Source organism: Archocentrus centrarchus, unplaced genomic scaffold (assembly GCF_007364275.1).
Source record: "Archocentrus centrarchus isolate MPI-CPG fArcCen1 unplaced genomic scaffold, fArcCen1 scaffold_50_ctg1, whole genome shotgun sequence".
NCBI lineage: Eukaryota > Metazoa > Chordata > Actinopteri > Cichliformes > Cichlidae > Archocentrus > Archocentrus centrarchus.
Window position 1 is genome coordinate 2,172,853 of NW_022060273.1, and position 14,531 is coordinate 2,187,383.

Consider the following 14,531-nt stretch of genomic DNA (forward strand, 5'->3'; position numbering starts at 1 on the left):
TTCCTGGTGTCTGATGCAGTTATACACTTTCAGCTCACTTGTGCAAGTCTCCCTCTGCATCTTCTTCTGTATCTATCCCACCAATCCACTCTTTTTTCCCACAAGGAAAAGAGACAAACGGTTTACCTCTGATCTCAGTGATCAGACCAACCAGATATAGTAGTGGTGGACAAACAGAGAAAGAAAGCTGTAGTGATAGATGTTGCAATACCAAGTGATGGCAGCATCAAGAACAAAGAACACGAGACACTCGATAAATACCAAGTATTCGGAAAAGAACTAGAAAGGATGTGGAAGGTGAAGGTAACATTGGTCCCAGTGATAACTGGAACACTCGAGGCAGTCACCCAGATCTGTGTCCTCGGGAGCTTGAGGGTCCTGGGAACAGCTAAGATACTGCACAGGACCCTTCAAGTTCCCGAGGCCCGAGGACCCAAGCTTGGAGGACTGCCTGCAGGGCGAGCTGGGATTTTTATATATATATATATATATATATATATATATATATATATATATATATATATATATATATATATTAGGGGTGGGACTCGATTAAAAAATTAATTGAATGAATTACAAGCTTTGTAATTAATTAATTGAAATTAATCGCATTTTAATCACATTTAAATATTTAACATGATAAATATTAATTTAAGTTTGGTTGGGTTATTGGTTGGTAATTTACATAAGCTTAAACTTCAAAATTTTGTTTGTTTTCCCACCAGTCTACTACACAGACCAATGAAGGGTGGAAGTGCTCCTGTGATAAGCAAACTCCTGAAATTAAAGTTAAGCATCATAACTGGATAGTTTTATTCAACATTAATGTCTCCACTTAATATAGTTGGAAATTAATCATTTGCTCAGCTGTATTCCTTGATGCTGAAATGTGTCATACTTGTTTTAACAGCTTATTTTGAATAAAAGATTTAAAATTAAACCACAAAAAGGAGAAAAAGTTCTTTCTCCGTTTAATCAGCTGCTTTTACACAGCTGTGCTTCGCACTTACGGTTGCTGGGCGACATGAGTTACACAGAGGTGAGGGCAGGTGACGCTGATATGAAGGCTAGCTGCTCACTTCCGGCCTTTGCGGTCTTCGTGGGCTGTGAAGGACGTGGGCCGGGTCCTTTGAAGGATGCGGCCCCTGAATTTGGACAATGTGCGTCGATATAATCTGTATGCCTGGAACTCATGCACTGAGAAACGTTCCACAGTGCAAAGTGCGATTAAAACGCCTTAAAATTTTTAATTCGTTATTTTCCCCGTAATTAATCGAAATTAACGCGTTAAAGTCCCACCCCTAATATATATATATATATATATATATATATATATATATATATATATATATATAAAGCTTGGATAGGCTCCACGACTCCACCAGGTGGATGGATGGAAATCTTTGTGGTATGGGATTTGTATGTGACAGCATATCTCATTGTTCTTCTTTACTGTATATATATATATATATATATATATATATTGTGGTGCAGGTCATTTTAGTGCTGCTCAAGCTGATGTTGATGCTTTGGCTTTTTATTCACTCACTGCTACTTTCAGTAGTATCTCAGAAGACCACTACTCTTCCTCAAACAAGGAGAAGTCGTCATGCAATGGTTTATTTTTTTAATTGCTATGAAAGTTGTTTCTGCTGTGTTCTGCTTTAATTGAATTCAATTTTATTCATATAGCCCTAAAATGCAACAAGCAGTCGTATTAATATTAATTAATGGGCCTGTAATGAGATCATGTTCCTTAGTTTCCTTCCTGATGAATTTTATGGCGCAATTAAAAGTGCTTTAAGCAGCTGTATGGTAAATATTTGGCTATCCCTTTCCTTTCATGAAGTGGCTTTAAAGCTGCTGAGCCGGTGCGGTCACCACCACAGAGGATTTGTCCTGCTCCCTTCATTAATATGATCACATCACTCCAGTTTTAGCAGGAGCCAGTGTAAATTGGCTCCCTTTTCAATTTCATATTGATTTTAAGATTCTTTTACTTACTTTTAAAGTTTTAAATGGAATGGCACCCAGATATCTAGCAAAGCTGCTCAAGCTATATAACCCCAAAAGAGCACTGAGATCAACTAGCCAGATGCTCTTAGTGCAGCCAAAGTCTTAAGCATAGAGGGGATCTAGCTTTTGCAGTCACAGCCCCTAGATTTTGGAATAATTTGCCACTTTATATTCTTACTGCTGAGTCTATACAGTCATGTAAGTCCTCTCTAAAAACTCACCTTTTTACCTTGGCTTTTAATTCAAGTTCAGTTTGAGTCCCATCAGATTTTATGTTGTGGTGTCTCTTGTTTTAGTCTGCTGTTAGTCATATTTATTCCATTGTATTCATTGTATTTGTTTGTTTTCATTTTTTTATTCTGTTTTATTGACCTATGGATCTATCTCACTTATTTTGTAGTTAATCTTGTAAAGCACTTTGGTCAACTTTGTCGTTTTTAATGTGCTATAGAAATAAAACTGACATTGACACTGACATTAATAAACCAGTTTGTAAGATCTGACAGCTACTTACACGGATCATACACAGGGCCTAATGGGAAGTCAAACAGAGTGCCTTGGTTTCTAACAAGAAATTATAATAGACTCTTGTAAAAGTCTATTTATCAGCTTGATTGGTACTTCTAATTGTTTGCTCATTTCACTTGTGTTTTCACTCGTTAAGTCTTCTACACTATGCAGTCAATCAGTACCTAAGTTACATTTAAGAAAAATTGTTTTGCTGGTGTCTTTCAGGGGCACCGTGGTCCTAAAGGACACCCAGTAAGTTATTGAAGTCTGATGTCAGTTCTCTGATACTATACTGCTAGTCTTATTGGCTATGTAACCATTTTTTTTCTTTTAACTTGTGTTCTTCTACTTTTCTAGGGGGAGCCTGGACCTAAAGGGGAGAAGGTGAGATAGGATTTTCATTTTCATATTCTTTATTTTCTGGCTAGTGAGAGTACCGCCCAGTGTTGATGACAAAAGTATTCACATTATTTAAGCACAAGAAGCATAGACTGTATATAAAGATTAATATATTTTTGGCTTCCACCATGTTTTTTTTTTTTGGAGTCAGATGTGACCATCTATGGGCAAGATGTTAGTGAGCTTATTAGCTTTCACTAGCAAGCTTGGTTAACAAGCATGCACTAGAGCTGTGTCCAGATTCAGGGGCTGCATCCTTCGAAGGACACATTTGTAGGCCCATTATGTTACAGTGAGGCAACAAAGGTTGTCCTAATTCAAAGGCTCCTCCAATTGCATCCGACAAATGCATCCTTGTTTTCCCCGGATTTGAAGGATGGGTCCGGTGTAGAACTTGACTGACCTGCATAGAGTACTAACCTCAACCAGACAGAAAACCTTTGGGATGAACTAGAGTGGAGACTGGTAGCCTTTTCTTCAGGAAAAGTCAATGGGTGGTAAGCAGGCTCCAGCTTGGTATTCTGGAAACAGTAGCAATGGTTTTCTGGGGAGCAGCCCATCCACTTGAGGACTGCTTTCTGGATGGCCATTATGCTTCCCTCAGCTGCTGCAGACAGGCTGAGTGCTGCCATGTGGACCTCCCCAGTCAGTATGGGAAGCAAACACACCCATTCCCTTGCCAGCCACTTACATCTTGTCACTACTGAATAAGTCCAAGAATGACTGTGGGTCATCTGCTTCTGCCATCTCATGCAGCATGACCTATGACCAGCCATTAGCTTCACTGGCTGTGAATCTGTCATTTTCTGCATCACCAAGGCACATTAGACACCAGTGCAGCAAGTTCACCTTAGTCAAGATAGACAGTCAACCATTTCTTGCCACAAACAAAGATAGCTACAATAATTTGCCTGACTAGAGCTCTGCTGACTTTTCAGACAGGTCCGCTTTGTTTCACTGGTCTTAAGCATAGTCTCCTCTGGCACCACACCTACTGTAAAGGAGAAAACATGATTAATAGCTGCAGGCCAGGTGACCTGATCTCCCTGTCTGCAACCACCCTTAGCCACATACCCCACATCTCTCTCCTAGTGTGGCATATCAATCAATTTCATATGCATGTGATGTATGGAAGCAGTCCTATATATATATATATATATATATATATATATATATATATATATATATATATATATATATATATATTAGGGGTAGGGCTCGATTAAAAAAATGTATCTAATTAATTAGGAGCTTTGTAATTAATTAATCGAAATTAATCACATTTTAATCACATTTAAATATTTAACATGATGAATATTAACTTAAGTTTGGTTGATGAATGAATCAATATACCTAAGCTTAAACTTCAAAATTTTGTTTATTTTCCCACCAGTCTACTACACAGACCAATGAAGGGTGGAAGTGCTCCTGTAATAAGCAAACACCTGAAATTAAAGTTAAGCATCATAACTGGATAGTTTTATTCAACATTAATGTCTCACTTAATATAGTTGGAAATTAATCATTCTCTCAGCTGTATTCCTTGATGTTGAAATGTGTTATGCTTGTTTTAACAGCTTATTTTGAATAAAAGACTTAAAATTAAACCACAAAAAGGAGAAAAAATTCTTTCTCTGTTTAACCAGCTGCTTTTACACAGCTGTGCTTCGCACTCATGGTTGCTAGGCGACATGAGCTACGCAGAGGTGAGGGCAGCTGATATGAAGGCTAGCTGCTCACTTCCGGCCTTTGCGGTCTTTGTGGGCTGCGAAGGACGTGGGCCGGGTCCTTCGAACGATGCGGCCGCTGAATTTTTGACATTGTGCATCGATATAATCTGTATGCCTGGAACTTGTGCACTGAGAAACGTTCCGGTGCAAAGTGCGATTAAAACGCGTTAACATTTTTAATTCATTAATTTCCCTGTAATTAATTAATCAAAATTCACGCGTTAAAGTCCCACCCCACTTTAAATAAATAAATATATATATATATATATATATATACAGTATATATAAAATGTACCTGCTAATAAATGCTAACAGTGCAAGAATCTCACTTCCTAAAACTGAAATACAGAAATACAAACTTCTTGGATGGTCTTTACTATGCAGGTTATGGTAGTTAGTATAATTTTTTTTTCTTCGAAAAGCTACAACAGCCTCTCTGTTGGAGCCTTTTCCATTTAAGTGATTCAAATTAGAGGACGTGAGGTCCACCAGAAACTATCAGCCACAGATCTGTGTTGTCACAGGCTGTAAACATATTTTATGCTCTAAGGTTGGGCAAGTTAGCACAGTCTAGTAGATTAGAGTCTTTGGGGATTGACTTCCTTTTGGCGGCAGTTAGAGGAACTGCAGCCTCAGAATTTAATGCATGATCAAGGAAAAGTTATGACTAGTGCACAGTATGCCATATGCTACATCCTACATTTCATATTTATTGCAGTATACCCTTCCTTTCTAGTTTTAAACACTCAAGTTTCTCAAACTCAGTGCCCCGAGTTTGTAAGACAGTTTATGTGATGTGTAGGCTGCAAGCCCAACAAGACAGAGACTTGGGGAGAACACCTTAATGGCAACATTATGATGCCATTAGGGTATTCTACCAAATTTGGAAAAACTCCTCTTGAGCTACAGAACACAATACTGTTTTCATAGACTGAACTGCACTCACCATGAGAAGTAGTGTATTGTATGTGTAAAATCCTTTAATGTGCAAGTGATTAGAAGAAATTGGTGCGAAAGTCTGTGAAAAACTATTAATTTTTTTTTGTTATCTCCAGGGTATATGTGGAGATTACACGCACCGGGTAAGGAATGTTTTTGTGGAACTAATTATTACTTGTATCTGTTTCAGAAGAAGCTATCAATGCATTGTCAAAGTTTAGACTAAAATGAAGAATCTTTTTTAAACCATCTTGTGCTTTTTAGCTGACATGGTATTATATTGTTTTGCATCATGTTTAAGACTACCTTGTAGTGTTGTTAGAGCTGAATGGCAGAGGAGAAACTACTACAGAGGCCGGACAGATGAATGATAGATACCACATGCAGAGCTCTGCAGTTCTTTGGCCCACTCTCTGGAGTTCGTTTAGTTGAGGGAAAACAGGGCAGTTACCAGCACCATGCTGGACCATTCAGTCATACGTGATAAGAGCCTGTACCAAGAAAGAGTCTCCTATGTAATGGAAATGTGGTTAGGTTTTAAGTATTTTAGCTTTTCCTTCTGAACTTGTTTTTTTTTTTTTTTTTTTTTTTTAAACAAAAAAACATTGGCTGCATTTTAAAGCCCCTGTTAATAACAGTGAGTTAGTGTGGACATGGTTTTATTCAATTCAAATGAATTAGTGCCAAATCACAACAACAGTTGCCTCAAGGTGCTTTATATTGTAAGGTAAAGAAATTTGAGTTGCTATTTTTAAAAAGCACATGTAAAGCATCAGTTTAAGAATGGGGAAATTTAGAGGAACGGGAGCCCATTTTGTGGACTGATGTTTTTATCCAGGCTACAATTTCTTGCCACACAGTACTTTATTTACAATATTTACAGATGATGATAACTCTGCTACTTTGCCAGGCTGGAGCGCCACTGCCTTTTCAGACAACTTTCTGTTGCATTTCACTGGTCTCAAGGACCCCCACTATAAAGGAAAGAACATGATTAGTAGCTGCACACCATGTGCCGCTCTCTCAGGCTGGACCCACCCTTAGCCAACCTGCCCCATCTCTCCATTCTACAACTGAACCATTAAACAACATCCTGCCACAACATACGCTGACCGCCCGGCTTAGGCCAGGAAATCTGGACCTTAAATGGCGAAAGGTTAGATAGGTCCTTATCTTTTCCTCAGGAGAAATGGATAGGCAGCAGGCGAAACAAGCCTCTTCTTATGCAATGTGACCTATACTCCCCTCAAAAAGTATTGGAACAGTGACGCCAATCCCTTTAATTTGGCTATAAACTGAAAATATTTGGTTTTGATATTAAAAGATGAATATGAGACAAAAGATTTCACCTTTTATTTCCAAGTATTTACATCTTGATCTAATATACAGTTCAGAAGATAGTACCTTTTGTCTGAACCCACCAATTTTTCTGTTGAGCAAAAGTATAGGAACATGTGACTGACAGGTGTGTTTTATTGTGCAGGTGTGTCCTATTACATTGTTTATTCAAATAGTAAATAGCACTGAATATCTGTTCTCAGTTTAACATTTGGGTTTTGCCTGTGGAGACTTTGTGTTTATAGTTAGAGGAGTAACCAACATGAAAACTAGAGAGCTCTCTATGCATGAAAAAAAAGCAATCGTGAAGCTGGGAGAAGATGGAAAATTAATCAGAGCCATTTCACAAACAATGGTGATAGCAAGTACAATCATTTGAAATGTCCTAAAGAAGAAAGTCATCTCTGATGATGTAACAAATATCAATCAGGTAGACCAAGGAAAACAACAGCAGTTGATGACAGAAACATTGCAAGCGATATAAAGAAAGACCCTAAGATGGCGCTTAGGGTCATCTTAGGGTCTCCTAAGATGACCCTCTTAGGGTCTCCCCGGTGTGCGACACCGGGGAGCTCTTGAAGGTAAACTTTTCCTATATTTTGTTTATTATTTTCACTTATTTTCATGCTTCGTTAAGGGCACAACATGAGCAAACATTAAATATGACCAAACGACCATGTTCCAGGTGGAAGTGAGTAGTCAGAGCCTAATTTTTGATACTAGCGTATTGGACGCCTTCCCTGAACTGCTCACAATGCCAGGTAAAGCCACAGCAGGGGTCTCACCTGAGGACAACAGGTCAAGGAGGCGACGCGGTAGAAGGGGAGGAGTTGACCGGAAGCTCTGCTACCTAGTCAGCAAAGGCAGGCTAACTCTCCCGGTCATATTGTTTGCTAACATTCAGTCTCTGGATAATAAATTGGACGATCTGCACGCACGCCTATCTGAACAATGCTACATCCTGGGCTTCTGTGAAACGCGGCCTGGGAAGGATACATGAGAGTCCATAACACCAGCAGGCTACACCATGTTCAGGGCTGACCAGGATGCGATCAAGAGTGGTATTTCACAGTTATGTTCAGAAGATGTGGAATATCTGACTTTGAAGTACAGACCATTTTATTTACCCAGAGAACTGCATTGTATCATTGGGTGTGTGGTGTATGTCCCCCCCCCTCTGTTAGAGAGGAGGCTGCACTGACTGAACTGCACAACATGATAAATGGACATGAAAAAACTCATCCCAACAGTACATTTATCATCCTTGGGGACTTTAATCACTGCAATCTCAGGAAATATATGCCAAAACTGCACCAGTTTGTGAATTTTCCGACCAGGGCAAAAAACACACTAGACCACTGCTACTGTAACATCAGAAATGCTTACAAAACTGAGCCCAAACCCCACTTTGGCAAATCCAATTATCTGGCAATCCTTCTGAAACCCACATACAGTCCCTGACAGAAGTTCTGTCACTTATCCATGTTGTGGAAACAAAAGCTTATAACCTGACTTTAAATTCATCCATTGGTTTTAGAAATGACTCATATGAAAGCTGAAACCTTCCCAAATGAGGTTTAATTCATGAAAATAAATTTGCTTCACTGCAGAAATATTGATCATTTAATGAACACAGAAAGGTCAGATTTTGGCAAGACAAAAGTTTTGTCGCCTTGTCATATAATGCACCCAATCTGATCAATTAGTGAGCACAGGTGAGGCTGTGCTCACTAATTGATCCGTTAATTAGTGGGTGTGTAAAAAAAGAACCCCAGCACCCCAGACCTTCACTTGAACTGCAACTTGACTTCTGACAACATGCCAAAAATCCACCCTGTGACCAAAGCCTTGATTATCAAGACGCTGAAGACCAGATCCACTGCAGAGGTGTCTGGCACCTTTAATGTGTCTCAGCGTCAAGTACAAAGAATTTAAAAAAAAATTTGAAGAGACTGGAGATGTTTTTGACAAGCCCAGGTCTGACAGACCCCGCAAGACAACTACTCAGGAGGAACATTTGTTGGTTAGAAAATCCAAAGCCAGCACCTTTTCCACTGCAGCATAGCTCCACCAGGCTTGGTCATCTCAAGTACCTGTGTCAACTAGAACAGTTTGTAGGATTCTGTCTCAAAATGGCCTCCATGGTCAAATTAGTGCCCAGAAGCTAGCACTAAACTAAAGGCAATTAATTCCAGACATGAACATCATTGAGCATGTTTGGGGTAGGATGAAAGAGGAAACTTGGAAGACAAAACCAAAGAATCTTGATGAACTCTGGAAGGGAAGTAAGACTGCATTCTTTGCTATTGATGATGACTTCATCAATAAATTGTATGAATCATTGTCGAACCGCATGGATGCAGTCCTTCAAGCTCATAGAAGTCACACAAAATATTAAATATGGCTCTAATAGCACCACAACTTCATTCACCAATGTTATGAAACATATCTTTGTATTTGCAGTAAATTATTTGTTTGATTTTCACATTACTTTCTGTGGGCAACAAAGCTTTTGTCTTGCCAAAATCTGACCTTTCTGTGTTCATTAAATGATCAATATTTCTGCAGAGAAGCAAATTTATTTTCGTAAATTAAACCTCATTTGGGAGGGTTTCAGCTTTCATATGAGTCATTTCTAAAACCAATTGATGAATTTAAAGTCAGGTTATGAGCTTTTGTTTCCACAACATGGATAAGCGACATAACTTCTGTCAGGGACTGTATATCAAACGGCTGAAAGCTGAACCGGTCATAATCACAACCACCAGCACATGGTCTGAGAGTGCACTGGCAAATCTGGAGAGCTGTCTAGAGCTAACAGATATGACATTATTCAAAGAAGCCACTGCCAGTATGCATGAGTATACTGTACAGAGACAGTGATTACATGAGCTAGTGCACATCCATCTGTGTCTCCTCCAGATCAAAAACCATGGTTTAATACAGATGTCCGTAGTAAAATCAGGAATAGACATGAGGTGTACAAGTCAAGAGAATTCAATTTCAATTCAATACAATTTTATTTATACAACGCCAAATCACAACAAACAGTTGCCTCAAGGCACGTTGTATTTTGGGTAAAGACCCTACAATAATACAGAGAAAACCCAACAATCAAAATGACCCCCTATGAGCAGCACTTGGTGACAGTGGGAAGGAAAAACTCCCTTTTAACAGGAAGAAACCTCAGGCAGAACCAGGCTCAGGGAGGGGCAGTCATCGACCTCAATAGAGTGAACTGCTCTATTGGGGTGAGATGGTACTCTGAGGTCTTTAAGATAAGATGGGGCCTGATTATAAGACCTTGTATGGGAGAAGGATTTTAACTTCTATTCTAGATTTAACAGGGAGCCAATGAAGAGAAGCCAATATGGGAGAAATATGCTCTCTTTCTAGTCCCTGTCAGTACTCTAGCTGCAGCATTTCGGATCAGCTGAAGGCTTTTCAGGGAGCTTTTAGGATAGCCTGATAATAATGAATTACAATAGTCCAGCCTAGAAGTAATAAATGCATGAATTAGCTTTTCAGCATCACTCTGAGAAAGGATGTTTCTAATTTTAGAAATATTGCGCAAATGCAAAAAAGTGGTCCTACATATTTGTTTAATATGTGCATTGAAGGACATATCCTGGTCAAAAATGACTCCAAGATTTCTCACAGTGTTACTGGAGGCCAAAGTAATACCATCCAGTATAAATATCTGATTTGACACCATGTATCTGAGATTTGTGGGGCCAAGTACAAGAATTTTAATTTTATCTGAATTTAGAAGCAGGAAATTAGAGGTCATCCAGGCATTTATGTCTTTAAGACATTCCTGCAGTTTAACTAATTTATGTGTGTCATCTAGCTTCATTGATACATAAAGCTGGGTATCATCTGCATAACAATGAGAATTGATGAAATGCGTTCTAATAATAGATAAGATAAGATAAGATAGTGTTTATTTGTCACATGCACAGTTATACACAGTACAATGCACAGTGAAATGTATTTTGTACCTGCAACCTTATATACACACACATATAAATAAGAAGAATAAAAATAAAAAAAGTAATTCACACTATACACTATACTCTATATACTATACACTATACACACTTTTTAAATTATAATATTTACACTGTGCAATAATGGTCCAGTTAGGGCTCAGAGTTGAGGCAGACGGATGGCTTGTGGGTAAAAACTCTTCTTCAAACCTTTCAGTCTTAGCCCTCAGGCAGCGGTAACGCCGGCCTGATGGGAGCAGGGAGAAGAGAGAGTGTCCGGGGTGGCTGGGCTGTTTTAGGATCTTCATGGCCCTCAGCCTGCACTGCTTGGTGTAAATGTCCTGCAGGTTGGGGAGGGTGGTTCTGATGGTCCGTTCAGCTGAACGAACCACCCTTTTTAGGGCCATGAAGTCCTGCTTGGTGCAGTTTCCCATCCAGGTGGTGATGCTCCCACGCATAATGCTCTCGATGGTGCAGGTGTAAAAGTTCCTGAGCACCTTGAGTGGGAGCTTGAAGTCTCTCAGCCGCCTGAGGAGGTAGAGACGCTGTCTGGCCTTCTTCACAGTGATGTTTATGTGATGAGTCCAGGACAGGTCCTGTGAGATGGTCACTCCCAGGTATTTGAAGGTGTCCACTCTTTCCACCTCAGCACCACTGATGACAAGTGGATGGTAGTCCCTCTGCTGCTTCCTGCTGAAGTCCACGATCAGTTCCTTTGTTTTGCTGACGTTGAGCAGGAGGTGGTTCTCCTGGCACCAGTTCTCCAGGCGGGAGACCTCTCTCCTGTAGGCTGTCTCCCTCATTGTGAGAGATTAGTCCCACACAAAGCAGTGTCGTCAGCAAACTTGATGATGACGTTGGACTCTGACGTGGCCTCGCAGTCATGGGTGTACAGTGAGTACAGCAGAGGGCTGAGCACACAGCCTTGGGGGGATCCAGTGTTGAGGGTGAGGGAGGATGAGGTGAGGTGACCCACTCGTACCACCTGTGGTCTGCTGGTCAGGAAGCTGTGAACCCACCTGCACAGGGATGGGCCCAGGCCCAGGTCCAGCAGCTTAGAGACCAGCCTGGAGGGAACTATGGTGTTGAATGCTGAGCTGTAATCTACAAACAGCACTCTCACATAGTTTCCCCTTACCAGTGTCTATGTGTGAAAGGGTCTTGTGGAGGAGGAAGGATATGGCATCATCTGTGGATCTGTCTGGCCGGTATGCAAACTGTAGTGGGTCGAGGGTGGTGGGCAGTGAGGAGGTGATGAATGTCTTGATGAGTCTCTCAAAACACTTCATCACCACAGAGGTGAGTGCTATGGGCCTGAAGTCATTGGGGCTGCTGGGGGTGTGGTTTCTTTGGGACAGGGACTATAATGGACTTTTTTAAAGCAGGTGGGAATCACACACAGTTTCAGTGAGAGGTTGAATATCAGTGTAAACACAGGTGCCAGCTGGTCAGCGCAGGTCTTAAGGACACGTCCACTAATACCGTCTGGTCCAGCCGCTTTCCTGGTGTTACACGTCTAAACGCCCTCCTCATGTCGCGCTCCGTCACAGTGAGTGTCTCCGCCCCTCCGGCCGGGAGCGCAGCGGGCTGTCGGCTTCCCGACTCAAAGCGCGCAAAGAAGATGTTGAGTTCATCAGCCAGAGAAGCGTCGGCAACTCACCGGGTGTGTGTGTGGTGCTTTGTAGTCCGTGATGGTGCGTAGTCCCTGCCACAGTCCCCTGGGGTCAGACTGTTGTAGTTGCTGTTCCAGTCTGCGGGCCGTAGCGATGTTTTGCCTCTTTCACCGCTCTGCGGACGTTGTATGATGCAACCTTGTAGTCCCTCCATGTTCCCAGAGGCGAGGCCGGAGTTGTAGGCAACGGTGCGGGACCTCAGGGCGTCGCGGACAGATTTATCCACCCACGGCTTCTGGTTGGGAAAAGTCCTGATGGTCCTCCTAAGTGAAGTGTCTTCAACAACTTTCCCAATAAATCCCACAACAGTTTCCGCAAACTCCTCGATGTCTCCGCCCGCGCTGCTGCGAAACATGTCCCAGTCGGTTGATCCAACGCACCCTGCAGAGCGGCCTCTGTTTGATCAGACCACCGTGTCACTTCTCTCACAGCAGGGGTTCCTGCCTGAGCCGTTGTTTGTATTTCGGCATGAGAAGTACAGAGGTGTGGTCAGACTTTCCCAAAAGGTGGGAAGAGGCTTTGCTTTGTAGCCATCTTTGAATGGAGAATAGCAGTGGTCTAGGTCCTCTCTCCTCCTGGTGGGGCAGTCGATGTGGTTGAATCAACTCCGTATCAGCTTTTTCAAGTTTGCACTGTTAAAGTCCCCGGCTACGATGAGAGCCGCATCACGCTGGTTAGCCTGATAGTGGAAATCGCCTCATGTAGCTCGGATAGTGCAGTGTTTGTGTCCGCCTGAGGTGGAATATAGACGGCGCTGAAGATGACCGAAGTAAACTCGCGGGGGAGGTAGTGGGGACGGCATTTCAGGGTTAGGAGCTCCAGGTTAGGTGAACATGATTGTTTCAGAAGGACAACATTCCTACTGTCACACCAGTTGTTATTGATCATTAGGCACACACCTCCTCCTCTTGATTTTCCAGACTCACTCGTTCTGTCCGTGCGATGAACACTGACGACCTCCGACGGCTGTACGGCGGGGTCCGGTATGAGGGGAGTCAGCCATGTCTCCGTGAGACAGATGATGTTGCAGTCCCTTATGTCCCTCTGAAACTGTATCCTGGCCCTGAGTTCGTCCAGCTTGTTATCCAGTGACTGGACATTAGCCAACAGGATGCTCGGCAGTGGCGTTTGGTGCGCTCTGCGCCTCAGCCTCTCTCTTACGCCGGCTCTTTTCCCCTCGGGGCCTTGTCCGTGACCTGTCCGTCCTTTGTTTGAGCTGGCCCACTGGAAACGCAGTATCTCCCGAGGCCAAGTCGGGTCGGGAGAAAAAGGTGTCAGAATACAGCCAGAGTGCTGTATTCTGATATTAAAAAGAGTCTGTCTGTCATACGTGATATGACACAGAGCAGGCGGAATTATAAAGTCCAAAATTAGAGCTAAACCTAATATATACAAACAAAGCGTAGGAGCAGGTACGACGGCTGCTGACCTCACCGGCGCCATCTTGATAATACTGCCTAAGGGAAGCATTTATAATGTAAATAGAATTGGTCATAGCACAGAACCCTGTAGAACTCCATAATTAGCCTTAGTGTGTGAAGAAGACATTTACATGAACAAAATGGAGTCTATTACATAAATATGATTCAAACCACTGCAGTGCAGTACCTGTAATACTCTGCATGCTCTAATCTCTGTAATAAAATGTTATGGTCAACAGTATCAAAAGCTGCACTGAGGTCCCACAGGACAAGAACAGAGATTAGTCCACTGTCAGAGGCTGTACGAAGATCATTTGTAACCTTCACTAATGCTGTTTCTGTACTGTGATGAATTCTGAAACCTGACTGAAACTCTTCAAATAAACTGTTCCTCTGCAGATGATCAGTTAGCTGTTTTACAACTACTCTTTCAAAGAATCTTAGAGAGGAAATGAAGGTTGGAGATTGACCTATAATTAGCTAAGACCAGCTGGGTCAGTGATGCTTTCATTACAG

At 41.7% G+C, this 14,531-nt stretch overlaps 1 protein-coding gene across 1 annotated transcript in view; it reads left to right on the plus strand.

Annotated features, from left to right (window-relative positions):
• The window catches only part of col13a1 (collagen, type XIII, alpha 1), a 200,298-nt gene that overhangs the window by 137,194 nt on the left and 48,573 nt on the right, over window positions 1-14,531 (plus strand). The window contains exons 10-12 of the mRNA XM_030725212.1: window positions 2,752-2,778; window positions 2,884-2,910; window positions 5,711-5,737. Of these exons, the coding sequence (XP_030581072.1) occupies window positions 2,752-2,778; window positions 2,884-2,910; window positions 5,711-5,737 (81 nt within the window). The remainder of the gene's footprint in view (window positions 1-2,751; window positions 2,779-2,883; window positions 2,911-5,710; window positions 5,738-14,531) is intronic.